The sequence below is a fragment of the Aythya marila genome (assembly GCF_965140915.1).
Source record: "Aythya marila genome assembly, chromosome: 2".
Lineage (NCBI taxonomy): Eukaryota > Metazoa > Chordata > Aves > Anseriformes > Anatidae > Aythya > Aythya marila.
Genome location: NC_139043.1, coordinates 144037517 through 144064038, shown reverse-complemented (window position 1 = coordinate 144064038; position 26522 = coordinate 144037517). Strand labels below are relative to the sequence as shown.

Genomic DNA, 26522 nt, shown 5'->3' with positions numbered 1-26522 from the left:
GTGTGTCTACAAGCAGAGTAGACCAGCAGCTCGTCTAGTTCAGTGACTTGTTCCAGCAGGTGTCTGTGCCACATGCTGCAAGGAAGATGAAAAATCTGGCACAAACATTGGTTGCTTGAAGAAGTTAAATATTTAATAACGTTCAATGAAGTATTTTGAAGTCTCTTTACTGGAGTGAAATCATGCACAGGGTCAAATGTGCAATATGTGAGTTGCAGATATGTGGAGATAGTTATTTAATGAACTAACACTGGTTCTGTCACAATCTCAAGTAATTTTTAGATAAAGAAAAAAATCCCTACTGCTAGGCAACATGTCATGAAGCTTCTGTACCCATTGTTTTAGACCTAATATATTTTGAATTTTGCTTTCTGATTTTTGTGTTTTTTTTTTTTTTCTTTTTAGCCAAATAATTCTCATATAGCCAAATGAGAATTACTATGGCAAAAGGGCAGTTCAAAATGAGCTGTTGTTAATATCCATGTGTATTCTCGCAGCATTCCTCTGTCTCACCTCATATTTCAGTACGCAGTGAAGGTTTATTTTCTATCTTGCCTTTGTCTCAGCACATGATGTGTTGACAACAAACTGTGTTCTATCCTTAAAACATTAGCTTTCATCTTCTGTTTTTTAATAGTTGCTATTAGTTTTTATTAGAGAAGGTATCAACACTATAGATTACCCTGCCTGACCTGATGTATTGCTTCTGTTATCTCAGTTCATTCTGCTTGTCCACAGATCTGTGGTACTGGCAGCATAACATCCAAAAATCTTCATGATGTTGAGACCTCAGAGTTTGTCAAGGCATATAGTGTATGTTTGTGAGGATCTTAAGACAACATTCTTTTCTCTTAAGCTCTGTCCCCAACCTACAAATAGCAAAATGAAAAAAATATTGGGGCCAAACTGAGTGTTCACTAATTTTGGAATCCAAAACAGGTGGAGTGGGTTTACTTCTGCTTGAAAAATTGTATGTTGGTCTACTCCTAAATGACGTGCTACCCTTCCTAAAGCCCCTTCTGTCTCCTACCTTTGCGTGCCTTGTTTTATGTACAAAAATGTTCCCCTTCTGGCTGGAGTCCTAAACACTGTGTTTCGTGTTTAAATTACAGCCATCTATATTGGAGTCCAAGAGAAATCATAAAGAATTATGTTACTTTTCTACAAGCATCATCTAGTGTAGATGCACAAATTCTGTTCTTTCCTGATGCTCAAAAGTGGGTTTGTTCATCTGGAACTAATAGCACGGGAATAAATTATACATATGTACAACGTGATCATGATGCTGCATCTTGTTATATCATCTCTTACAGAAACGTCTAACACAGCAAATAACAGCGTTTAAACTAAATGCTGAGGCCACTTGGTAAATTTGTTAGAGCCTAATTCCTTTTTTTTTTTTTTTTTTTTTTTTTTCAGCAATGGTGGTGTGGTTTAGCCTGTCAGGCAGCTAAGCACCACGGAGCTGCTTGCTCCATCTCCCCTTCCCCACTGTGGGATAGGGGAGAGGGGGGGAAGTAAAGCTTGTGGATTGAGATGAAGGCAAATTAATAGGACAGAAAAAGAAGGGAAAATAAGAATTATGATAAAGCAGTATACAAAGTAAGTGATGCACAATGCAGTTGCTCACCACCCACTGACTGATACCCAGTGAGACGATGGCACCCCACCAGTCCCCCCAGCTGTCACTGCTGAGCACGATGCCCTGTGCTGTGGGATGTCCCTTTGGGCATTTGGGGCCAGCTGTCCTGGCTGTGTCCCCTCCAGCTCCTGTGGCATCCCCAGCCCCTCGCTGGCAGGGCAGCACGAGGAGCTAGGAAGTCCTTGGCCCCGGGTGAGCACTGCTCTGCAACAACTGAAACAGCAGCGTGCTATAGCATTGTTCTCATCTTGAATCCAAAATACAGCACCATACCAGCTACTTGGAAGAAAATTAACTCAATCTCAGATAAAACCAGGACAGATTTTTATATAAATGTATAATCCAATACTAAAATAAGGAGTTAATAGAAGCCTCTTAATTCTTTTCAAGTTGCACGATTATGTGCAGTCACCCACAATGCAAAATACAGCTCTAATTTCGAAGCAGAAATTTTCAATGTGACTGTTAGAGTAAGAGTTTTTACAACTGAGAGTAAGTGTTCCTTCTTCCAAAACAGTAAGCCTGTAATGCTTTCTTAATGTAGTGCCAGAGTTTCTCAGCGTGGAAGAAGTTGACTGAAAAGAGGTTGAGAAACTAGCAGAATGGGCAACACAGCTTGCCTTTTTCATGTTATTTGTAGGTGGTCTGATTTTTTTTGTTACCATGTTCTCTTTCCTCAGATCGTCAAGCTAGCTGTTTATAGAATGCTTCCAAAAAACCTCCAGAGAAGAACTATGATGCAGAGGTTGCACCTGTTCCCAGAAGACGTAAGTAGTCACACAGTTACATTTTCATTCCTTTTTCCTTTGGAGGTAAAGAGGGATCATTATCAACAGCAAAACTTTATTCATAAGGTAAATTAAGAAAAATCAAGCCGCTTTTTATTTATGTATCTACAAATACTTGTATATGTTGATGCTCTTTTCTTTATGACACAAAACTGTGAGATCTAAGACACGCATGAGATAGTTTTATGTGTTTAGGCTTCATGTGACATGAAGAATGCAATAGGGTTGATAAATTTTGGTCTGGATTTGGGAAGGAGCAAGGTGTTTTCTAAACTATCAGGCAGCTAAGACTGTTCTTGCTCACCACAGGTTATCCCAGAACATATAGAGAAGAATCTTCTCCAAGAGATTCCTCAACCACGTGCGGTCCCCAGGAGGTTAGATGAATATACACCAGAAGAAATCGCTGCCTTTCCAAGGGTTTGGACTCCGTAAGTATCTTAGTATTTATTCAGTCCAAGCATCCGTTTTAAAAATCTGTGTTGGCTCTTACATTGAGTAACAAAAAAGGATTTTTTTTTTTCTTCATGCCACGTTTTTTTGGTGGGAGGAAATCAGTCAAGCAAAGAATGTTCATACTGGGGGGCGGTGCCAATTTTTTCATATTTCTTGCCTTTTTTAAAATCTAAAAAAATTATTTTAAGTAAAGCTTTTCTGATCTTCATGAAAATATAGTTGAGTAAATGCTTACTCAGTTATCCTACTTGAGTTGTCAACTGGTAGTCATAGCCAAAGGAAACACTGTGAGGGAGTGATTCATTTTAATTAAAAAAAATCTATTAAAGAATTTTCAGATTTTCTCTAGAGGAAAGGAAAGAATTCTGCTGAACTAAACCTTGGAGAGTGGGTCTTTGGCAGGGATCATACCACATGTTTATTTTGATAAATAATTTATTTTCAGTGCACAAAACCAGTTCCACAGTAGTTGCGTGGCATATTGAGTATTTGTGGTTTGTTTTATACCACCGTATGAGTCAACCTGAAAATAATGAAAATAATGCATTATAGCTGGGACATTTTCTGCTTGGTACTAGTGTGATCTTTTTCTTGTGGTCATTCTGAGAGCCCTAATACTGGGCTTCCTTTAAATGTCAAAGCCAGAGAGTGGGAATGAAGCAAATGGACTAGAGTTGTCTTCCAAACAAGCAGGGCCGACTTGTGCTCTTCTGCTTGTTTTCAGCATGTAGAACTTGATAGGATTTTTGGTAAGGAAAGCTTAAACATCTGCCAACTGTTATATGGAAGACACCTAAAGTAAGTGTGGTCTGCAGGTCTCTAGGCATTCATTTGTGATAGTGTTTGCTTAATGTGGGTTGGCTTAAGTCTTTTAAGGAAGGACATTGACAGCTGAAGATGATTTTGGAAATTAGTTACATCTTGTGGTACTTTTCCTGGGTAATACTTTCAAAAATGTAATTAAAATAAACAAACAAAACATTGTAATTAGGCTCCTGGTTCCAGAAGATGCTGAAATAAAGCCTGTGCATCAGTTCAGACTGAGGCTCCTCGGTATTGCAGCCTCTGCTGTAATGGGATGAAGTCCAGTAATGCTTTAAGACCTCTTCTGGGTGGACATAGGTAGACTGATCTTGATTTTCTTTCCAATTATGTCAGCATGCACATTGCTGTATTGGTTTTATTACAACGACTGGATGCAGTTGAAAACACAGAGATCTATCTCATGGTTCCTGTGAGATCTCATTGGATTCACCCTGAAGAAATTCCAACTCTGCTCAAATGAGCAGAATTCTGCACTGCGTTAGAGTACAGCTGAGGAACTGCTCGCGCGGTGTGGTGTACTGTACTCTCATGGAACTGTCTTTAGTACTTAGGCTGACACAGATAATTACATGATAACTTAGCAGTGAATAAGAATTTGGCACTTAAATTGAACTAGCTAATTGGGAGTGTCCCTTCCATCAGAGAAAACACGCTACCAGAGCGTTGGAAATGCTTTTCTTTGTTCCCACACACTGCTGTAATCTGCATGAGTTCATCTTCTCAGCGCTGGGCCACCCTTATTGAGTTGATTTATAGCTGTATGTGGCTGAGAACCTGATGCCTTCTAGTTTAGTAATTCCTGTCAAATTAAGTCTCCTAATAATTTCATGTCAGCGTTGAGGAGGCTTCCCTCTCCCCCCATTTCTTTGCTCTGCAGTCTCATCCTGATCAGTTTTGGGGAAGTGCTCTCTGTAAAAGTCTTTTCCTCCATGCCAGTTACGGAGGTCGGGCAGTGCTGGTGCCACAGAAGCCCTCCAACTGCCTCAGGTTTGAAGTTTTTCAAGTGTGATCATAGTGCTGCTTCTGTGGGATGAATGGGTGACTTCAGTGGGTATTTGTGGTGAGAAGAACCAGGGAATAGGAGGACCTAGAGGGGAAACAAAGAGCTCTGGAACAAGAGTGTGTCAGAGCACTGGGTTCCCCTTCAGCCAGCTGCACTAGCTAGGGCCTGTTCAAAAGGCAAGAGGACATAGCTAACCCTGCTGCTGTTCCTTTGCCCTGTGTGGCTTTTGTGTTCCTCATACCTTCTTTTCTGCTCTAAGGAACTGCTAAGTCCAAGCAGAGAGATGAAGAATGGAAGTGGTTATCTCCCATCTCTCCACTAGCCTCAGGGTGCATCGGTGTTGCCACTGCTGCAATTCTGGCTTCTTGTCCTGGCCTGCAACCAGCCCATAATAGATGTCGGATACTGGTGTCAAACAGATGAGCTCAAATTTAACCTCCAGCTCACTTTGATATTGGGCAGAGTTTCCAATCTGGACTAATGAGAAAAACAATCATGTTTTTCTTCCTGACTGAGGGAATAGAAGTATCACGGTCATTCTGCAGCACTGACAGTGCAGTGGGATCCGACTCTCGTTGTGAAATAAGAGGATTGAGCAAATTTGGTGAAATAACTTTCTGATTTGGTAAGTAAAACACAGAAGTCTGTAAAGGGGGACTTACTGTGAATCATAGCAGTCACTGTTCTCTCGTTAAAGTGCCAGCTGGAGGATATTAGCATAGACAGCTTTACAGTGAAGGCACTAAAAGGAAGGCTGTATAAATACCCAGCTGTACGAAACTCTGCTCTGAACTTTGCCAGTGGGAGCCCATGGAAGAAGTCGTGTGCGCTTTATTCCTTTCAAAGACTGTAGAAGCAACAAAGATAGAAGTATTTACATGCTTGTTTGTTTTTAATGGTGTCAGCTTTTTAGAGGAATATAGCAAAGAGAATGTGTTTTTTTTTTAAATGAGTCAAAAAATGGACAAGTTACTGTAGGCAGCTTTGTACAAGAAACAAAAGAGAAGTTAAGATGGAATAAGGCTGTATAAATGGGATAATCTGCAGTTTGTGGTGTACTGAAGAACAACATCAAAATTGTTTCAGAAGGGTTTTAAAAGGGAACATTGGTTTGTTTGGTTTTTGTTTTTGTTTTTTAAACAGCTGTTCTCAAACACTGACAGGACTTAAAACCCAAACGTTGCACTAACACATCTGTATCTTGGATTGCAAAACTGACTTTATCTTCAGGTTCTGAGTGATTTTATTATTTCCCAGATGACCGGCTGCCCAGAGAGAATGGGGAATCTCCAGCCTTGGAGATGCTCACAACTTGGCTGTGCAGCTTCTGAGCAACCTGATATGATGCTGAAGTTAGTCCTGATTTGAGGGGGGGACTTGTGGTCCCTTCCGATGCAAGTTGTTATATGGTTCTCTATCTTTTATGAATTATACAGACACACATAGTAGAGTAATATTTTAATAATCTGTGTTTAAAAAACCCAAAGTATGGATTAACAGGAGTGTTAGGCCTATTCAGCTTTTCATTTGTTACTCTCTAACAGAGTCTTACAAGTACGGGTGTGAGCACAAAGCACAAAGATGAACAAATAGCCTTCCCTTGTTCTCTGTGTCCTGTACTTGAACTGCATTTGGGATATGTAGGGGCTGTACATTTACTGCTGTGTGCTTCGGTCTGTGAGCTTCTGCAGAGCTCACTGGTAGCTTCCAATCAGTGAGAGCAGAACTTACGATTAACCAGAATATCTAGGGTTCATAAAAACTGTACTTTTTTTTTTCAGATGGTTTTAATAAGTCTCTCTGCCTTAAGTGATTTTTGTTTCTATCCTTCATGAAGTTCTGACCCAGCCACTGGCCACTGTTTGACAAAAGACAGAGGTTCAAGAGAATGAAAAGTGATTAAAAAATAAGGAGAGGGAGATTCTTTGTGTCATGCCTTCTCTTTTTTTTTCCTAGAAGAAAAAGATTTAGTTGATACTATCCCTTTAAAAATAGCTGTATCCTTCAGTGGAAAAGACCAAATTAAAACCATAGCTAGATAAAAAGTATTTAGGGACATAAAGGAAAGTACAATTATGACAAGAAAACTAATGTTTAACGTTTTGTGTTAAAACTTATTCCCCAAAAATGTACCTTACTGAATATAAAAGTCATAAGACAGATAATGGGAAACAAATACAAATTCAGTGCATGGGAAGAAGTTGCTAGCATTAGGAAGAAAGAAGCCTTTTTCTATTTAATCTGAAGTGGTACGTAAATAATTTTCGTTCTGAGTGTGAGGAGAACATGCTCAGTGTTACTCACGGTTTCAATCGACTTTCTACCTGCGTTTTGATTAAAATGTCTTGCTACGGATGGTTTTTAAAGGGTATTTTTCTGTAATTGGAGACTGATGCTGTAGACAAATATACAATATCCAAGTTGAGCCATGGAGCAATGGTTTTTAAGGAAAGCAGAGGTCTCAGTGTGGAAACTTAGCCAACAGTTTGTGTTTTTCGGAGGGGACAGTCTTCCCATCGCTCCTCCTTCCAGTGCCACACAGTTCATGATGGGACAGCAGGCTGGCTTCTGCTCTGTGAAAACAGGGAATTTCTGAATATTTCCAGTGAGAGGGATTTTATTTGAGCATTCTTTCCTTTTAGCCTTAACCTGAACCAGTCGGCTTCCCAAATGGTGCAGAGCTGCCCTCTTAGATCTTTGATGCAGAGAGGTCTGAAATAACAGTGGTGAAAAACCTTGTAGGTGCGGGGAAGTGAAACTGTGTCTTTCCAGGCAGATTTAAAGGGGAGAAAGATCAAAAAACAGTTCCTTTGACCAAGTCTGAGGTTTTTTTCCACAGGTTCTTACTGTGAATGAACCATTATTGCAAGGGTGTTTGAGGTTTCAGATCAGATGGTTTTTAATGGGCTTCAAACAGAAACCATCACAAAATTCACCAATCGTGTATGACTAAACAAACAGTTACGTTTCATACCTGTCTTCTAAAGGCAGGAATATATCAGATTTATGTGTAAATTTTCCCGTTAAATGCCATCTAAAAATTGTTTAGCTGACTGCGTAGATATGTTTTCAGACAGTAAACTTCTAAAGGCAGGAAATTTAGTTTTGAAGAAGCCTTTTAAAATCACTCGGACAAAAATGTTACCAAATACATAGAAGACCTCTGTGTTGTTCTAGCTAGATGGATACACTCCTAAGAGTTTCCCTTGAGGAAGCAGAGCATGCTGACTTCCAGGAGAGCTCTCAGGCTGTTGCTGGTGTGCATAGTGAGTGCCTGTTCTCCTGCCAGGCTTTATAGGAGCTCTCCGTGGACCTCGCTCCGGGCCAGACAGCCTCTCACTTGTCTTTCTGGAAAAGAAGTCCTTGCAGGCTTTTGACATTTTTAAAACTTGAGGTATTGTAAACTCTGAAACTTGGTTTAAGAAAACCAAACACCTTCTTAATGTTTATGTTTGAGTAACTTGCCTGATTCCTGGCCCCCTTCTAGGTAGGGGGTTGCAGAGCCTGATGTGAAGCCATAAATTCGTTTCAGCAGAGCAGTGTGGGCTGGGCACAGTCCCAGTTCTGACACTGTCACCCATATGCTGATCCGTGTGGCATGGCACACAGGTTCCTGTTCATTCATTAGCAGCACTCCGTGCCTTTGGAAACAGAAAAATGCCATGTTCTGGGGAAGAAATGTTTCTAGATGATGAAACACGAGCATGTTGGGACACCTAGGAATGGTGGATGTCTCTGAGAACCCTGTTACATGTTCTGTGCCAATGATATCATGGTCATAACTCCCTTCTGCAGTTCTTCCCTGGCTTTGTCTTCCTCAAAGCCAGCCTTGCCAACCCTAGGAACCTGAAGTCTACTGCTGATGTTTCTAGTGAGTAGCTTTGTAGGCATTGGTAGACAGAAAGGCTCTCACATTAAGAAATCTTCTCAGCCACAGTTGCCCCTTCTGTTTGCTGTCTTACAAAGTAACTGCAACAATAGTTATATGGTTCGCCCAATTGTACAATATCTGGTCAAAGTTTCTATTTGTAGTCTCTACATCTAAGATATTATATGGGTAATAAGATCTGGAAAGGAAGCCTGAGATATCCTGGCTATGTGGCTGAAATGATGTTATGAAAGTCATACAGTGCTTGCAGTTTTACTTCATGAAGTTTTTTGTCTGTTAATTTCATTATTTTAGATACACAAATGATAGTTGGAGTATCTCCAGTGGTGGACTGTGTCACACACTTCGTAACTTGCGTTTAATACCAATAATTAATTTATTTAAATTAATTTAATATCTGTAAAATATTTTTTGTTCTACGGTGAAATAAATATAAGGTACGGTATATGAAAAAGAATGGGGGGGTTGTTACTCCAAGTATCTGAAGAAGCTCAGTGAAGACCTCCACCAAAGATGGTGAGGTCTTGAGCTACTTTTGTAAGGACCCTCTCCGGTATATAAATGTGTTCTTCCAGCTATTTTCATAGTTCGTCCAAACTGCCGTGCCTGTGGTTGGTGTATGCAGTGCCTCCCGTGCTCATGCTTTTCTTCTCACCTTGGGTGTTTGTGTAACAGGAACAAGTACTGCCCCTTCGGATTGAGTGCCCATCTCTCAAAGAGCAGGGTTGGCAAGTATCAGTGATCAGAGCTGCGATGGCCAACACAAACTTCTGTGAAAGACTTGAGCTGAGCCAGGCTTAGTTTTTCCTAAAAACACAAACTGGATAGATGAGGAAAAAGCCCTCCTGCCAATATAGCCCAGTCCTGTTCCAATGTACTCTTGGAGGAATCCCTCTGGAAGTTCATTTTCTGTGGCTTTTTTGGTTCTCGGTAGGAATTCCAGTAACTAGCTGTAAATCATTAACCCCATTAAAATTTGAGAATTATCACTGGTAACTTTTTTTTTATAGTAAGGGCATAAAAATATCCCACAATTTCATGTTGCTTAGCAGAAGGCTGAAGGTAACCATATCTCATATTTCAGGCTACCAGAGCTGAATCTAAATTCCCATGGACAAAAAGCCACACACTTGGATACTTAAGAAGAAAATTGCTCCCTTTTACAATAGGTTTTAACTGCAGGAGGCAACTCAATACTGATTGAGAAGGGTCAGTAGCGTAATCATCCTACAAATCTGACAAATCCATATTTAGAGTGTTCAGCCTGTTAAAATTAATTACTGGCTTTTCTCTAGCATGTATAAAATAGCTGATACTACTGATTCTCTTACCCTTTACCTGAGAGCAGTTTACATTGTAGCTAGAAGTAGAGCTGAATGTAAAAGATTTAATAAGTGAGTGACTGAAGTTTCACTTCAGCTGCCTGAAGAGGCTTTCAGAAAGAAAATGCTAAAGCTGCTTTCCCCTTTCCCCTGAAATCTGTTGATCTCATATATGAAAGAAAAAAAAAAAAGGAGAAACTAAATTAATGGAAATTTGACAAGCAGTATGAGAACAGCTGTATATGATACTGTTGAACTACTTGCCCAGATGAAAATGGAATTAGAATTTTTTTAATTACTCTTTTATAGATGTCTAAATGTATTTGCTTTTTTCGCTTCTGGTGGTGACAGAAAGTCTGGAAAGCATTTCACCGTTCCTTTACCCACTTCTCTGTTTATTTGAAGAATAACGTAATTCTCTGGACAAAGCCAAGTGTACAGTGCTGTTCCTTCTACAGCCCTACAGTTTATAGCAGAATATATTTTTAAAGAAAACACTCCCACTTGCAAAAAGCATCATCTTGCTAAGATGAAGTTTACATGTACATTGCATGGATTGAATTCATATCATCTTGCAAACAGAATTCCTATCATCCAGGTCAAAATCTGGGATCAGTGGCACTTAGGTAGCTTCGTTCAGTTCTGCTTAATTTGTTTTTAGGGAAACTGGGATTGTAAGCAGCTTATTTTTAATTTTAATTAAACCATTCCTCATCTCACTAAGATTACCTAAGTACATATTAACATTGGGTCAAATAACTCGATTTACGTAGACCTCTTAAAAATCAAAACAAATGCAAGTTCTACATAGAAAAATCCTGAGCTGAAGTTGAGGAGCACAAAAGATTTATCTAAAGCTTTGTATACACACGGAGGAGTTAGTCACTGTAGGTGATGTTACAGTACCAAAAAAGCCACCTTTACTTTGTTTTTAAATGCAGCCTCTGTTATGGTAGCTTATTACCAGATCTCTAAGTAAAATAAGCTATATTTGTAAAAATGCTTATTAACTCAGCTCATAGTCTGCGGGAGGACTACACCAATATGGAAAAGGTTATTTTGACCCCAAACAGAGCATGAAGTTCAGAGTTCAGAATAGGTCAAAGTGCCTATTGGAAATGTAATGATAGTTCAAATACCATTGGTGGTTTCCCTGATTATTTTACCAGAGGCATAGAGCAACTCTGGGCTGGTAGGTACATCTTGAGCAGGCAAACAATTCCACTCCCCCCCAGCTGCACACTCAGTTGATGTTTGAGTGTAACTACATAATTTATTTTGAGAGAATGAAAGCCACATCTAATCCGTGGGGTTTGATTTACTACTGTGATTAGTCAAACAGATGAAATGTGTGCAGAAATTCCCTTCAGCAGTTATGCATTTACCTTATAGCTATTTACTTTGGCACAACTTGCTAAGCGTACCTGAAAACTACATATTCCTCTTGTTTTTGAGTAAATTTTGGCTCTGTGTTGAGGTCTGTCCTTTAAGGTTGTCTATAAAAAAAAAAAAAAAAAAAGAATCTTAAGATACTGAAAATTTTATAATTATATTTGCAAAATAATCTTTAGAAGTATGCCAGATAGACCACAAGTTTTCTTCTGTGTTTACTGTGTAGCAATTGTATTCAAAACCAAATTAATTGTAGCCTTTTAGCACCAGAGGAAGCTAAAGAAACACCTGTGCAGAATTGCCATTATTAAGGGACACGAGAGGTAAGGCAGAAATTCTCTAGGGTGTGCAGCTGCCCGTCGTCAGCTAGCACTAATGCCACGTTCCTGGGACTGATTCCCTAAATACAGAGAAGGACTTCACAGGTGTCTGCTGTCTGAGTGAGTGGATCAAAGGCTGGCTGAAGACTAGACACTAAGTGGGGTGATCTACCCACCAGATCCTTTCACTAATTGGTCTTCCCCTAAGCTGTTAGAAAACACTGTGCTTATAAACTCTTAGACCCTGTGTGTATGAGCCACTTTTGGTTACCTTCAACACTATTTAAACTACATTTCTTTGGTTGAAAAACTGTAAAACACGCAAGTTTGGAGAGATTTTATCCCTGTTCTTACAGTTCTTGTCATCTGTATAGGAAAATGGTGCAGAGCTGCTGTAAAACTGCAGCTGTTCTGAGGGGTAGCACGCTTAGCTGGCTGGGGAGCTTTCCACTTCTTTGCAGAAAGCAGATAGATTTTAGTAACAACAAATAAAAAGAGAGAGAAAGGAAACAAGCCAGTGGAAAAACCTATCATAGAAGCTAGAGACCCATAATCCTCTGGCAACAGTAAATCTTACCGCATTTTGATAACTTTGAGTTACAACTGATTCTTTATTTTTTGGTAGACAATTGGTATAAATGGGGAATCCTACCAGACATGGGATTTTTCAAGTTATAAGTAATACTGAGCATTGCATAGACTGTAAGTGGAAGAGATGAAGGTACTTCAGTACAGGATGGTTATTAGTTTTTACGTTGTTTTTCAAGACACCTGGAGTGCTTTTTCTCATTCGTAGAAGCAGTGGAGCCTTACCAAAATTCAAACCTACAACTAACCTTTTCAACCTCTGCTTTCACACCACTGCTTTCATCTTAGTGACAGTTTATTAGCATGCAGCATTAGTTGGCTGTGAGGCACTGACCTTTTACAGGGCTGGTGCGAGGTTCAGTCCTTTCTGAACAGTCATCCTTCTTGTTGGCGAGGTTGCAGGAAAGCACAGGGAGCACTGTCTCTCTGGGTCACGTTCCCCAGTGTTGAGATAATCGCCTGCAGGTGAAGAGAAAAATGCAATTTGAGATCTTCAAAGCTTCCCAGCCAGGTGTGCGTTGTTGCTGAGTCAAGAGCAGGTATTGGCAGGACACTCCTGCAGTATTGACAACCTTATTCCTTAGCAGAGGCTGCCTTGAAAATACTAATTAGGAATCACAAATACATGCTTGCAATTGCATGAATGACTGTAAAGACTCTGTGAAATTTGGCTTTGTAAAACTTTTTTGAAATACAACATAGAACTATTTTGGAATTGAGATTGTTTATGGAGAGGTAAGCATCCTTTTTTTTTTTTTTTTTGAGATTGAAAAAAAAATCTTCTGTTGTCAGAAGATATTTTATCATTGGCATGTGGTTGAAATAGCAGGCAGGTTAACTACATTTTCTCCCAAAAGGAAAAGCGTCATCTATTACGAAGTGTTATCAATGCATTTAAAAGCTCAAAGAAACATAATAATTTGGGTTGAAATACATAATTTTGAAGAAGTATTCTAAATTATTAAAAATTGAGATTTTTTTTTTTAATTTTCTGAAAATCGAAATACTGTAAAGGATTATAAAATAACCAGTTTACGTATAAAGCAGGTAACACTGTGTATTACAGCAGAGCCTTAACCTTATTTCTCTAAGGCGAGTAATGCTATTTTTCATCTGTCTGCTGTGAGGACGGCCTTACAAAGTTTTCAGCTAGATTTTGGGCTATTAAGTTGGCTGCCTGTATATTTTTGGAATCGAGACAGATCCAGTATTACACAGACCGGTGAGTACTTAGATCTGGCTTTCACAAACAGAGCAACAACGCGCATTCCCCCCACCCCCTTTATTTTTTCTGAGGATGTTTTAGCTCCTCAAAACATTGCTAGGCAAAGGGAAACCTCTTCCCTGGAATGTGCTGACAAGGATTTAATAAAGATGGAACTGTGTGACCAGTCTGCTCGGGCTCGATGGAAATAAATGTTCGCTACAGGAGTTGGAAGTTGAACACATTTCACTTTTGGAAAGGGTCTTTGTTTTGTCCCTTTTGACAAGAAAAATACCATGTCTTGTTGAAGAATATTGAATTTTTGTTGTTGTTGGGGGGGGGGAGGAGGGATCTCATCAGAGTTGCAGCAAACAGGTTTCTTTGTACTGCTGGTTAGCTTGCCATATTAAGAGCCTGGGCTTACAGCTTCATGGGCATTTCTTCGGGCAAAAAGGCTGTTGTTAAGTATCATCCATTACTTCTGCCTTCCCATTCTGCTTGTGCAGCAGTGGTATAAAGAACACCAAGGAACTGGCCTCGATAACGCTAGCCTCGTTTTGTGCAGCCCATGGACAGGCCTACATTGGAGTTCTTAGGGAAGCACTTAGGTTGCTCTTCCACGGTATGGTCACCAAAATCCAGTATTGCTTTAGCACAGGTAGTTTAAGCTCCCTTTGGGAAAAAGAAATGGGTCCTGCCTCTCTTCACTGACTTTCGAGATGACTTGAAGCGGCTCACCTCCTTAGGCTAAAGCTTGCCAGTGAGAATTCTCTCTTCGGTGTCCAGGCAGATTTCACACAGTTAGGTTTTTGTCTGAAAAGCAATTCTTACTGTATTAGGGCAGACCAGACTAAAGCTATGTATGTAGGTGAATGGTATCTGAAGCATTTGCACATCTGAATTACCCCTTCCAACTCACCTTTTGAGAGACAATAAGTCAGTTTTGGGCTTGTGAGGTTTTTCTAATTGTTCTATTGTTTCTTATCACTAGAAATAACCTTGATGTATAAGGTGTCTTCAGAATCCCTTATATATGACATGTTATTTCTGAAAGTTTAAATAATTAAATCCTTATATAATCTAGGGTTAAATAATTTAAATTCTTAATTCAACCTAAGTTTTAGTCTGCTTCCTACAGAACCATGAATTTGCAGTGTTACAAGGCCACAGTCTAGTGGATGAATTAGAGAAACGTGATGTGGCATTGTGCCTTTTTTTTTTTTTTTTTTTTTTTTTAACTTAGATGATTTATGTAGCATATACAACAGCCGCATCCTGCTGTCAGTGACGGAGCTTCTCTAATGCAAGAGTTATGGTGGAGGCTGAAAAGACACAAATTGTAGGTGCATGTAGCTTTCATTTTAATGTTTTAAGGAGACATTTGGATTATTTTGGTAAACAATTAGACTTATTTTCAGATATTTTTTTTTAATTCATGGAAAAAGACTCTTGATATTGCACTGTCTCTGAATATTGTAGAATGGATTAACTCTTGCTGAAGCTATTATCATTAACACCTATCATTGCTTAAAAGATAGGAATAATAAGTCTTTTTCAAAATAAAGGTGAACGCAAGACTCTAAAAATTGACTTATTGAGGTTGAGAAGCTTCGTAGACTGTTGGTTTACAACGACGTGTGGTATATATGTGTGTGTAAGAGAAATCAGATTATAAAATAGACTGAACCAGACTGAGTGCTCCTCATGAAAACCTTAACTTGTGATCTATGATTTTGCTTGAGTTATGACTTGAAGTGGGTTACAGAACAGAGCAGTTTCCTTGTAAATGGGAAACCTTTCTTGGTATATTTGATTTCTTCAATGTTCAAGAGCGTAGGGCTGACATGCATATGAAAAGATAAGGTTTATGTGGCTTACCTCAACTCTGAAGAGTTTTGGGAAGAAGCAAGTGCTGTTACAGTGGGGACCCCTGGGAACCTTCTGTTTTCTGTAGCAAAATGTGAGCCTTTGAATTACACAAATAGACAGGTTTACCTATTTTATAAGGCTCAGTGACTGGATAGTCAGAGTTTTACATCAACTGTATTTCTCTTCTGTTAGCTGTGAGAATGGAAAAATGATTGGGTAGTATAAGAGATTTAAGATCTGTAATCAGACCTCGGGGACAGGTTTTCATTTTCTAACCTGTAAAGTATTTGTGTGGGAAGCGCTGAGATGCATGGCATTATTGGACGTTATTTGCTATTTTGCCCAGAATTTTTTGGCCTGTCTGGATGTTTATGTGCAGTATAAGATGTTAGTGGGACAGATCTTTTTGATGTTTCACGGGCAGGCATCCAACGCACAGCCTACTGTTGCATATTTTCAGTGAACCCATAATACTTTGCCTTTCAGCATTGATTTCAGAGATGCTACTCCAGACACACTCCCTCCGGTTATCCCCCTTTCTTTGGAGTCTGCTCTCAATGTACAGCAAGCAATTTTTTCCAAGAATGCTACAAGTGAAGGCTGGAGTATGGGTGAATTTCCAAGCCATGTCTTCAAGGAGATGCCATTTCCTTTGTCCCAGATGCATGACTTCAGTGCTTTGCTGAGGAAGCACGAGAGTACGACCGTCCAAGAACAACACTTGCATAGATTTATGCACTTTATCAATGAGCAGTTACCCGTTGTTTATCACAAGTGGTTCATAATTCTCTCGGAGTGGACAAGGTTTTTGTGGGTTCATATTCTTCCTTTGACAGTATTTATAACACTTCTACCAAACGCGGTGTTTTTCAGGGCTTAGCTCTCCTAGTGCCAAGGACTCTAAACACAGAGATTGTGGCCTCCAAATGCCAAGTACCAGTTGGCATAAAAGCCTACTGTGACGTTAGAAAAGGCTTTAAAAACTCTTATATTTGTTCACACAAGTGTTTCAGTGTAGAGAATTCAGCCTTTAAGCTTCATTAACTTTGTAAGGCTGCAAACTGAGGCCAGTGTTCTCTGCGTTTAACTTTAAGGCAAGCATTAGGGTTGAAATACAGATTGCGAGCAAGAGAAAAAGGATTTTCACCCCAGAAAAAAAAGTACTGTGAGATCCCTAGCTCTGCAGCACTCCAGTGTAACTCCAGATTAAAGCTTTAGATGTGCCAGTCAAAGAAAAATTATAAATAGGAGGACTCTAAATCAGAGTAATAAATATGAGCTGCAAGACAATGATGTCTTTACCATGCAGGATCTCTAAAATCCTTCAGCATTGGCTCACCTGTCTAGGGTGGATGCGGTGATAAAACTTTTAAGTCACTGCTGAGAATTTTTCAAAATCCCCCTCTCCTAATAGACTGCTAACATGTGTGTTATGTAGTGAAATGTATATTCTGGCATGCAGGGATTAACGAAAGGTGGAGTATTTTCGTGGACAGACATCCAGGATTCTAGGAGATAGGGACATTTTATGATTCTTTAAAGACAAGGTGGTTTTCATACTGCAAAGTTGTTGTATTTTTTTTCACTTTAAAATTCATATAATCGTCAGATTTCCTGTGAGGCACTTGAAATAGTGGGAGGGGTTTTGATCAGATATTGGGAAGAATTTCTTCATGGAGAGGGTGGCCAAGCGTTGCAGCGGGCTGCCTGGGGAGGTTGTGGAGTTGTCGTCTCTGGAGGTACCTGAGAGACATCGGGACGTGTTTAGTGGTGGACTCAGGTTGGGCGATGGTTGGACTTGGTGGTCTTGAAGGCCCTCTCCAACCTGAATGGTTCTGTGGGGTGCGTTAAACACGGCATTGCTAGCCAGCTGACAGGAGTGCTTGTCCCTGTGTGCTCAGTGTTGTTGCGGCCTGTGAATGTGTAGTATCGTAGCATGTGTATTTTGGGGCTCCAAAGGGCTTCCACAGAAGGATAAAAAAAAATACTAGTATGCCTCCAAAGTAGGACACCAAAGATGGTGAAAGGACCAGAGGGAATGGCCTGTGAGGAGCAGCAGAGGGTACTGGAATGCAGGAGGCCGAGGGGAGGCCTCATGGCGGCCTGCAGCTCCCTCACGAGGGGAGCGGAGGGGCAGGCGCTGAGCTCTGCTCTCTGAGGACAGCGACAGGACCTGAGGGAACGGCATGGAGCTGGGACAGGGGAGGGTCAGGCTGGGGATTAGGGAAAGGTTCTGCACCCAGAGGTGGTCGGGCACTGGGACAGGCTCCCCAGGGCAGTGGTCACAGCACTGAGCCTGCTGGAGTTCAAGAAGCCTTCGGACAATGCTCTCAGACGTGTGGTTTAATTTCGTAGGTAGTCCTGTGTGGAGCCAGGAGCTGGATTCGATGATCCCTGTAGGTCCCTTCCAACTCAGGATATTCTATCATTCAGTTGTTTGAAGAATACCACATCTGCAGCGCAGGATTTTAATGACTCACTAAGTATTAGGAGATTTTTGTATGGCTTCTCTGTGGCAGTCTGAACTCTGTCTCCAGAAGGAGCTCCCAAATTCCATTGCTATCTGGTTTTAATTTGCATCGATCAACAAAATTAGTAATAAAATTTATTACCAGTGTCAAGTTAGTTTGGATCCCTGATGCAGATGGCAGTTTCTCCTGTAGTCCAGACTTTGTTTTCATTCAACTTCACAGAGAAGCCACCAATGCAGTATCCCATTACATGTCTACAGAGCTTGCTATTGCATCTCTTATAGCTCCAGCGAGGCACCGTTCATATCTGCCTTTTTTAATTTGTGTCCGAGAGAAGCGATCCGAAGAGCCGAGAGCACACGGCTGCCGTATTACAGCAGATTGTATCGCTGCAGGCTGTGTGTGTGCTGCGACGAGCAGCTCCTTGGTGCTGTGCACCCGCGGAGTGCATCCAGGGCACGTCAGAGGCCATCAGCCTGCACCGGTCTCTGTTGGAAGCTACTGGGTTAGGGCAGAGCCCCAGCTTTTCTCCAGGATCTGTGAGGTGTAGGGACTCCCAGCCTGCCCCTAAACTCAATATTCTTACAAAAATAATAATCTGGCCTGATCCCATGCCTTGTAGGCACAACGTGGTTTCTACAGCTAGGAGATGTATGGCAGGCAGAGTGGGGGACACACACTTGGAGAGGAAATAGCAGAGGATTACAAGGAGCAGTCTAGTCTGTTGCTCGGATGTTTTCCACATTTTTTATTTAAGAAGGAAGGATTGCAGAATCTTTAAGATCCAAAGTAGATTTTTCTTTGTCGTCAACTTTAATTATTCTGCTGGTGTTGTGGTTGGGCTGTTACCTTAAAACTCGAAATCTTGTGCAAAGATTATATATGTATAATAGATGTATATAGTATATGCATTATATATATACTTTATATATATACATATGTAAGTGGAGACAAATTAGTATAAGTGTTTAAAGTTATTTTGAGGCTGCATTCAGCCAAAATTGCTCTTTGCTTTGCATAGGGAAGTAGCAGTGGGTTGTAAGAAACACCTTGACCAACTCACTAGCCATGTCATCTGTACATTCATAGAGGTATTAGTAAAAACTTCTTGATCTGTTCAGTCTTTTTTTTTTATGTAATCTGGAAAATACTCAGCAGCACTAAAACTTCGAGCACAAGAATACAGAAATAAAAATAGATATGGCTATTACTACATCCCTAAAGCAAACCCACTGTAGCTTCCATATATTTTCTTAACAAAGCACTTTTCTTTTTCCAGACCTAAAGATTTTCGAAGGAAGTAATAAAGGAAGAAGAATTGCTATCAGGAATGTGTCTCCTCCTTGAAAAAGAAATCTTCTAATGTGGAAAAAGACACATCTGTGCATCTCAGACATCTCTTCTATACAAAATATTTTTGTCAGGTACTGGCAAAATCTATTAGGAAAGCTTATAAATATTATTGTATTTGAAACAGCTAAGAATGGGTATTACACTGTTAATATCACCTGTACGTTGTGTTGTACATTCTGTTACTTGTTAATTAAATGGGTTTTATTACGGTTCTTAAAGAATTGCTTTTTTTAAAAAAAAAAAAATCACATCTCAGGGAAAACACCACCTTGTTTCTTGAAATTAGGTTTCTCACTCTAGAAGTTGAAAAACTTGATTTTCACCCAGTAAGGACAGTGAATTATGGATTGAAAACCAGTGGCTTGACCTGTTTAACCTATTATTGCTGTAGCTGTGTGATCTTGCATGGTTTTTCTGAAAGCTTTTTCTAGACCCTGGAGTGTGCACGTAGTATGAAATTAATGGTGAGATTTTGCTGAATGTGCATCTGTGCAGGCCTGCAGTTTCCATACCTTTTTAGGTGAATATGCCCACTGAAAATATTGTGGTGGTGGTGAGCATAAACTTCTTCTGGAGCCAAACTAAATTGAAAAATAAAATAATAATAAAAAAATAAAACACTAGTCTTCAAAGAAAACAGAGCACATACTCAAACGTGTGTGCACATTGTAGTCCTGTTAGATGTAAGAAATATATTAAAATACGCATCTTGGGATGAGAGGGTGGTGTGATTTGTGGTGGTCATTTTGTAGGTCCTGTAGGAGTTTCCTGGCCTTCAGCAGTGTTCTAGAAAGAGTTTTTCTGCTCAGCATGCCTATAGCTTAGTCTCTGCCTTACGATCCAAAAAAAAGCATTGGTCACTGACCATGATCTCTCATCCTGAAGCTCTGGCCATCTCTTGATAAGGTGTGCCATACAGCGTGCTTACAGCACTGGAAATAAAGGCAACGGGAAATCAGTCTGTGCTTCCACAAGACCTGTTTGCTCTAGGGAAAGAAGTTGCAACACTTTACAATGTCAGGAGTTTCTCAGTTGTCAGGAGATTGACGTTTCAGTACCAGCAGAACGTGTTGCTGGAGTACAGCAGCTCAACAAGGCCAGCATGAATTTCACAGGCGACACTGTCTGCTACACCGAGAACAAGTTTCTCTCTTCCAGATGTTTCCAGATCACAGTTGCCTTTCTGCAGGTAATTCTTTAACCAAGTCATTGTGTAAATAAATGAATCACTTATTTTTCTACTACTTATGTAGTAGAAGATGCTGATACGTTATCTTCCAAATTTTACAATGTTTAGTGAGGAAAATTTGTGTTTACTATGTCCATTTTGTACAAGGATTGTGTAGGAAGAAAACCACTGCTTTATTTATGACCTATTTTTCATATAAGTATTTCTTTAGTATTTGAATGGGCTTATCCTGGGAAATACTTCTACCCAGTGAACTTGCCCTACTCAATTTCCAGTTCGGTAACCAAACTCAGTTAAATACTAAAAGCATTTTTAAAAGTAAAAGATAAAATAAACACTTTTTTGTGTAAGGACATAGTACATATTTTGTAGTTAATATCTGGGTGGCATCAACTATCTGTGTGTTACAAACTTCAGTCAGCAACTTCCTTTTCTTCGGCTCTCTGGAAAAATATGAGACACTGCTGATTATACAGTGACTGAATTCTGGAGAAAATGGTGACCATATGTGCGCCTCTTACTTTTTTTGGAAAATAATACAAATCCTGAATAATATTTTTATATCTTGGTAGTACCCACCAAACAGTTACTTTTTATTACCAGTGCATACACAACAAGTTAACGCAGGCCCAATGCTACACAGAGTGTTCTGGTAACCCCCAGGCAGCCCCTTCATTTGCTTAATTCACCGCAGGTACTGCCCGTAGGCAGGGATGGAGGCTGGCTGTGCCTGCCCTGGTCAGGTGCATGTCTGTGGAGCAGGCGCTCCCTGGGCCAGAGCTGTCCCAATTCCCAGCCCAGGTGACAGGGTGGCTGCAGGAGCTGCGGGGAGTGCAGTGGAAGGAACACCTGCTTTGCGGTATTAAACTTCTCAGGAAAAAAAGAACTGGATTGTTTTATATCCATACACAGATACTTACGTTTGTACCCAGACAGAGTTTGAGCTCAGTGCACTCTGACCGCTGTGTATAATGCAGTGAAAGTTTTGTACTTGGGTGCCAGCACAGCCTCTGGTAAACGCATGTGTGTACCCTTAGCTACACCCATTTCCTTGATGCCACAATACTCTGTACAAGGGGGTCATCACCAAGTTATCGTACACTTTTCACCTTCTGCAAGAAAGCGGTGAGAGATAGGGGTGAGCAAACTAACGGGGGGGAAAAAAAAAAAAAAAAAAAAAAAAGGTTAGTAAGGGATCTGGCTTGAAATTCCCTGGGATATATGCAGCCAGGGGCAGTGCAGGTATAAATGCTTTGTGTTACTAAAGAGGCTGACGAACTTGAGATTAACACAGTAAAGGTATGCAGCTGTCTCATTTTCCCCATAAGCTAAGAGAGCTTCTGGCAGTGGCCAGAAGCAAAAGCTGACACATCTTTCCCAGCAGAGCTGAACCTGAAGCTCATTGGGGCAAGCAGGAACACAGTCCTGGGAGCCACAGGTCAACCTGGCCATGTCACTGTAGGGCTGGATTACAGGTACTCAAAATCTGTGACTTCATTTTAGACGTATCTACATTTTTGAGCTTCTACTTTAAAACCTTCTTTGATGCTTAGGCTCAGTAGTGTTGTTCAAAACTGTTCAGTGACTCGCTTTAAGATTTATTTATCTGCTTTAATATTAATTGCTCTGTTATCAAGCAGTTGGATTGTTTTTTTCTTTTTCTCTTCATCAGATGGTCCAAGTTGCCTCTGCAACTGTTCCTGCCAGTCTTTTGACTTTGGCATGTAAATATGCAAAAATCTTGGCTCCACAGGTGGTACAATATCCCTATCTCATATTTATTCTCACCGTATATTTTAAAAATAAGGCTAATATTGTTTCAACTAAGTGCCTGTAACCTTTAAAGTAAAACTGTTGCACAGCTGTTGAAAAAGGGAAATGCATTTTCTTCTCTTTAGGTTCTGTCCCCGGAAGATCTAGACAACTGTTCGAAGTTAAAAAACAATCAATTGTAGAATTAACAATATAAAAGCTTGCCACTTTTATTTGCATACAAAACAGAAATGAAAGAGGTTCACAATAAATTATCAGTGTACTCCCACAGAACATTCTTGTGTATTTATATAATGTGGGTGAAAAAGAATTGCATAAACATAAGGCTTTGCAAAGGGGTAATAGCTGGGTTTAAGGAAACCTGATTATGCATTGTTCTTCGGTGAATTTAGTAGGGTTACTCCGCTAGTAAAAGCAACTCAACCAAAACTAAGAGAACAGAGTCAGCTGGATAACAAACATGGACCTTCCCGAATGGTTCTGTACAGCAACTTAACCAGATGAAGATTTTTTTAGATGCAGTTTGAGTACTGTCTCGAACAGTACTCTAGAGAAAGATCTACAAGTGATCCTTCCCCATCATCTAGCACCAACCCACTAACATACTAAGTTTCTGGCATGCAAGATAATCACCTTTATTTTGTGTGTCAGCTGGTCACGTACATTTATTTTCCTTTAACATAAGAGCTTGTAAACATCTTCCATGACAGGCAGGTACCCGAACAAAGGGCCAAATATAGATGCACATAAAACATTTCCCTTTCTGAACAGTTCATTGAGAGGGCTTTTTTCCGTTTGCCCTTTTGTGCACTGGAGCCTTGACGCTTCTCTTGGCTATCTTCCGTGTGAAGCGAGTAATTCCAGGGGATCTCAGTTCAACGGCTTCCATCTCTTCTCGAACGGGAGTAAACTCTGGTTGAGCAAGATGAGGTGATGGATAGGAGGACTGGGAGTATGGGGACGGGAGGGGATAGGACCCGTGAACTACATACGGCTGTTGCTCACCATCATAAAGGTCCTCGGGGTCATAGATTTGGTAGGAGTTATGTGGCAACTGCACTACGGGGATGTCTTGATCGGTTGGCTCACCGTATCCACCTTAACCCACCACCACCAAGAGTATTCATATGGTTAACACAGGAGAAGGGGAGTAGAAAATTAAAGCATTCATTAGGAAATTGACACGTATTTTATATATATACATATAGCGCATGTGTGCATAGATATCATCTTTAAATACACATTTTTATTCACATAAAGGAACAGTGAAAACATTTAATAAAATTAATAAGCTGGAGCAATTGGAAACCCACCAACAGACAGCCAAGTTAGTTGGAAACCACCACCAAAATTTGTCTCATGTCCAGTTGTAATACGGTGCTTATTATACACTGCACAATCTGCCTGCTTTAGCTTATTCCAATTACGGGCTAAAATATATGATTAATGGGCAAAATGGGTCAGGCAATAACTTTTAGCAGTGCAGGGAAGCTAGGTGCATGTACAGCTGCCAGTAAGTTCATTAGTGGTAGTCAACATCGTTGATGGAAAGCACAGAGAAGTTCAGCATCCATATCTGACCTTCAGCCAAATGAGAACTGAACCAGAATGAGTCTTTCACCTTCTGGATTGGTAGCCATTGTAAGGGATGGGGCCTTCGAACAGGAGATGAACAACAGGGAAGGGAAACGAGGAGGAAAGGAGAGGAAGAGACGACAACAAAAACATTCACGTGAGTAAAACGTACGAATCAGTTCACGGGCAGATTAAAATGTAAACATCAAACAAATACGCCTTATGCATAACATTTGTAGTAACTAGTAATTTGCTAAAACAAATTTCAGTTTTAGGTTGGGCAACACCACTTTTGGTAATTGTGTTAACTTCCTCCCATGGCTTTACCGTGCTCTAATGAAAAGGAAAGTAAGATATACAGAAGACTTAGAAAGAACCACTTTCTCCAGATCGTTTCACTTGTTAATCACGGACACGTGCACCCCTGTTTCAGGTTACACTATTACAGGTTTAGTAACGTTCATGCTGTCATGCCATGAAGAGGAAGTGGAGCGACACGTTGTAAAAACTACAAATGCTCAGCTCCGCCGTCACAAACATGAGGAGAGGGGGGACTCAACACACAGAGCGTTCAGTTGAGGTGGAGCAGGCTCGTGGACTAACACAAAGAGGTACAGGACAAAAAACCCAGTATGCTTCATCCGTTTCACAGGCCTGAATCAGATGGTGGACTCTGCTCGCTGCGTGGCCCCACAAAGAGCAGCGGCGTTGGACATGCGTGCGTGTAGGGAGCCAGCCGCATTTTGCCAGTAGCCTCCAGCTTACTTTGGCTGTTAGAAGGACGCGCTCCTTTTCCTTACCACCCCACCTCTGAAACCGGGCAGCTCCGACCGCAGCCTACTCACCTCCCATGCCGTACCCCGCGCAGGAGGAAGGGTCGCAGTACCCCGGGGGGCCGGAGGGGCCCTGCGAGCCAGGCGGCCCCGTGTGGCCGGCGGGACCCCGCGGGCCCGGGGAGCCAGGAGGTCCTGGGCTGCCAGTTCGGCTTTCTCCTGGAGGCCCTGTGTGAAACGGGGAGATAAATGTGTGACTGGCATCTCATAACAGCAGCGGGTCCAGGCCGCCTTGGCAGCGCCGCAGGCCTCGTGCTAGGAGGAGACGGCACCAAGAGCACTGCGGCTACGTCCAGGAGGCAGCTTGAGCACGGGGGCTGCAGCTCCCTGCTCCAGCTCCCCCAGGCATGCCGAGGGAAAGGCTCCAGCCTCTTCCCTGTTCCTGAGAAGCCGCCGCGCTGGCTGGTGCTTTGTCTTCCGTGCCAGAGGCAGCTTCTAGCCAGAAATTTATACTAGTGTTTCTACTGAGCACGTTTCACCAAGTGCCAGACGTTTGGGAAGGCGGCTTCATGGGGGAGGACAGCCCTGGATGCCAGCATGGCTCTCATGTCCACCCACTAGTGCTGTGCCTTGATAGCAATCCTCTAATGAAAGAATATCCTGACAAAGTCAGTGCAATTTTATGCTGCTTTCAACAGGATTTGAGTATCGGTCTGTTTTTTCAGGAGCTAAATCTAAATCCCTTTGATTAATGTGCTGAATTCACGTACATTTCCCTCTCAGGTTACAGTTAGGTATGGCCTTGGGTCAAATAGGAAACAAACGCAATCAATCCAGATTAATTTTTACCTACCAGACACTGTCGCTGAAAAAAAAACAAAACTTAAAACATTAGAAAGGAGGGGTTTGGAGAAGCAATATATCACAGGGAAAAGGAAAATTCTTGTGTGACTGATGACACCATTGTGCATCATAGTAAGAGCCTTACAACAGTGGGGTGCCTAAATGCCACCTTCTTCGCTGCATGAGCCCTAAAAGTGGAGGACACAGCCACAAAATTCCTAGGTGCCTTTCAAAGGGGTGAGAGCAGCGTAACCCAGCTGCCCCAGCCGTAATGACCTTACCTGTAGATCCTGGTGGGCCTCGGGGTCCTTGAGTTCCAACACCCGGGTTGCCTTTTTCTCCCTTCTCGCCCGGTAAACCTAAGGAAACGGCACTCATCAGAGCCACATCCTGCACAGCGCCGTGCAGTGGTTATGATTTAACCAGGGCTATGGTTCCATCCATTACTTTTCACTTAAAAACAGAGGGGAGAGGAGAAAGGAGGTGAAATAGAGAACTATTAGGTTCCTTTTTCCTCCCTTCTTCAGTAGCCTCTCAAGGGAATCACGGTGTCCCTGGGGTCTTAACCATTCCTGCTGCCAGGGTGGATTCATCGGGGTGGTTTACGAGGGCACAGACCAGTTTCCAACTGCGCTTCCTGCTGGAAGGCTGCTTCTGGACTATGCCAAGGTCCAACTATAGTAAGTCAGAAGAACTGTCAGAGCCTCACAAAGCTGTCTGTAAACTATGGGACCCAGCTTTTTAACGCTGCAGCCAATTTTCCTTCAAGCGTTCACCCACCAACCAGTGGTTCATCACAAGATGGTTCCAGAAGAAAACTGAAAGTTATCATCAGAAGGCCTTAAGCTGCTGAAATGCAAGAAAAGTCTCACCACAGCCAGAATTCATCCCCCAGTTGAAGCCCAGTCTAAGAGCTTCACAGTCACAAAACTTTATTTTCCAACACACGCTGCCATACGGTTATGTTCCTGCACTTGGTCATGGCCCTGAATTTCTATCATTGGGGCTGATCCGTGAAGACCACAGGTCTAGGAATCCAGAAGCAGTACGACATCCTTCCAGCTTTCCATCTCCTGCTCCTCTACCACTACGGCATCCTATAAAAACACTTCTGCATGCAGCGATCACAATGAGCGGTGTCGAACTGAAGTAGGTGTCAAAACTACAAATTCCAGACCCTGAGTTTCCACCGGTGACTTGGAAACTCTCATAAAGTCTGTGTTTGATTTGGATGGTTCAGAGACACA

The 26522-nt window shown here is 41.3% G+C and overlaps 2 protein-coding genes across 5 annotated transcripts in view; one reads left to right on the top strand and one right to left on the bottom strand.

Moving 5' to 3' along the window:
- MRPL13 (mitochondrial ribosomal protein L13) overlaps positions 1–19334 on the top strand; it is a gene marked incomplete at its 3' end in the record, with an annotated part of 34038 nt that extends 14704 nt beyond the window's left edge. Inside the window, exons 5-7 of one of the 2 annotated variants that reach the window (XM_082753152.1) lie at positions 2323–2409; positions 2740–2861; positions 19049–19334. In XM_082753152.1, the coding sequence (XP_082609278.1) occupies positions 2323–2409; positions 2740–2861; positions 19049–19073 (234 nt within the window). Of the gene's footprint in view, positions 1–2322; positions 2410–2739; positions 2866–19048 lie in introns of those variants that run through there. The other variant, XM_082753153.1, reaches the window with a different exon arrangement.
- Positions 19335–19443: 109 nt separating this feature from the next.
- The window catches only part of COL14A1 (collagen type XIV alpha 1 chain), a 127587-nt gene continuing 120508 nt past the window's right edge, over positions 19444–26522 (bottom strand). For 2 of the 3 annotated variants that reach the window (XM_082753149.1, XM_082753148.1), the window contains 3 exons: positions 25557–25634; positions 24505–24660; positions 23045–23739 (listed from right to left, as the gene is read on the bottom strand). In XM_082753149.1, the coding sequence (XP_082609275.1) occupies positions 23702–23739; positions 24505–24660; positions 25557–25634 (272 nt within the window). In that variant the 3' untranslated portion in view covers positions 23045–23701. Of the gene's footprint in view, positions 23740–24504; positions 24661–25556; positions 25635–26522 lie in introns of all 3 variants that reach the window. The other variant, XM_082753150.1, reaches the window with a different exon arrangement.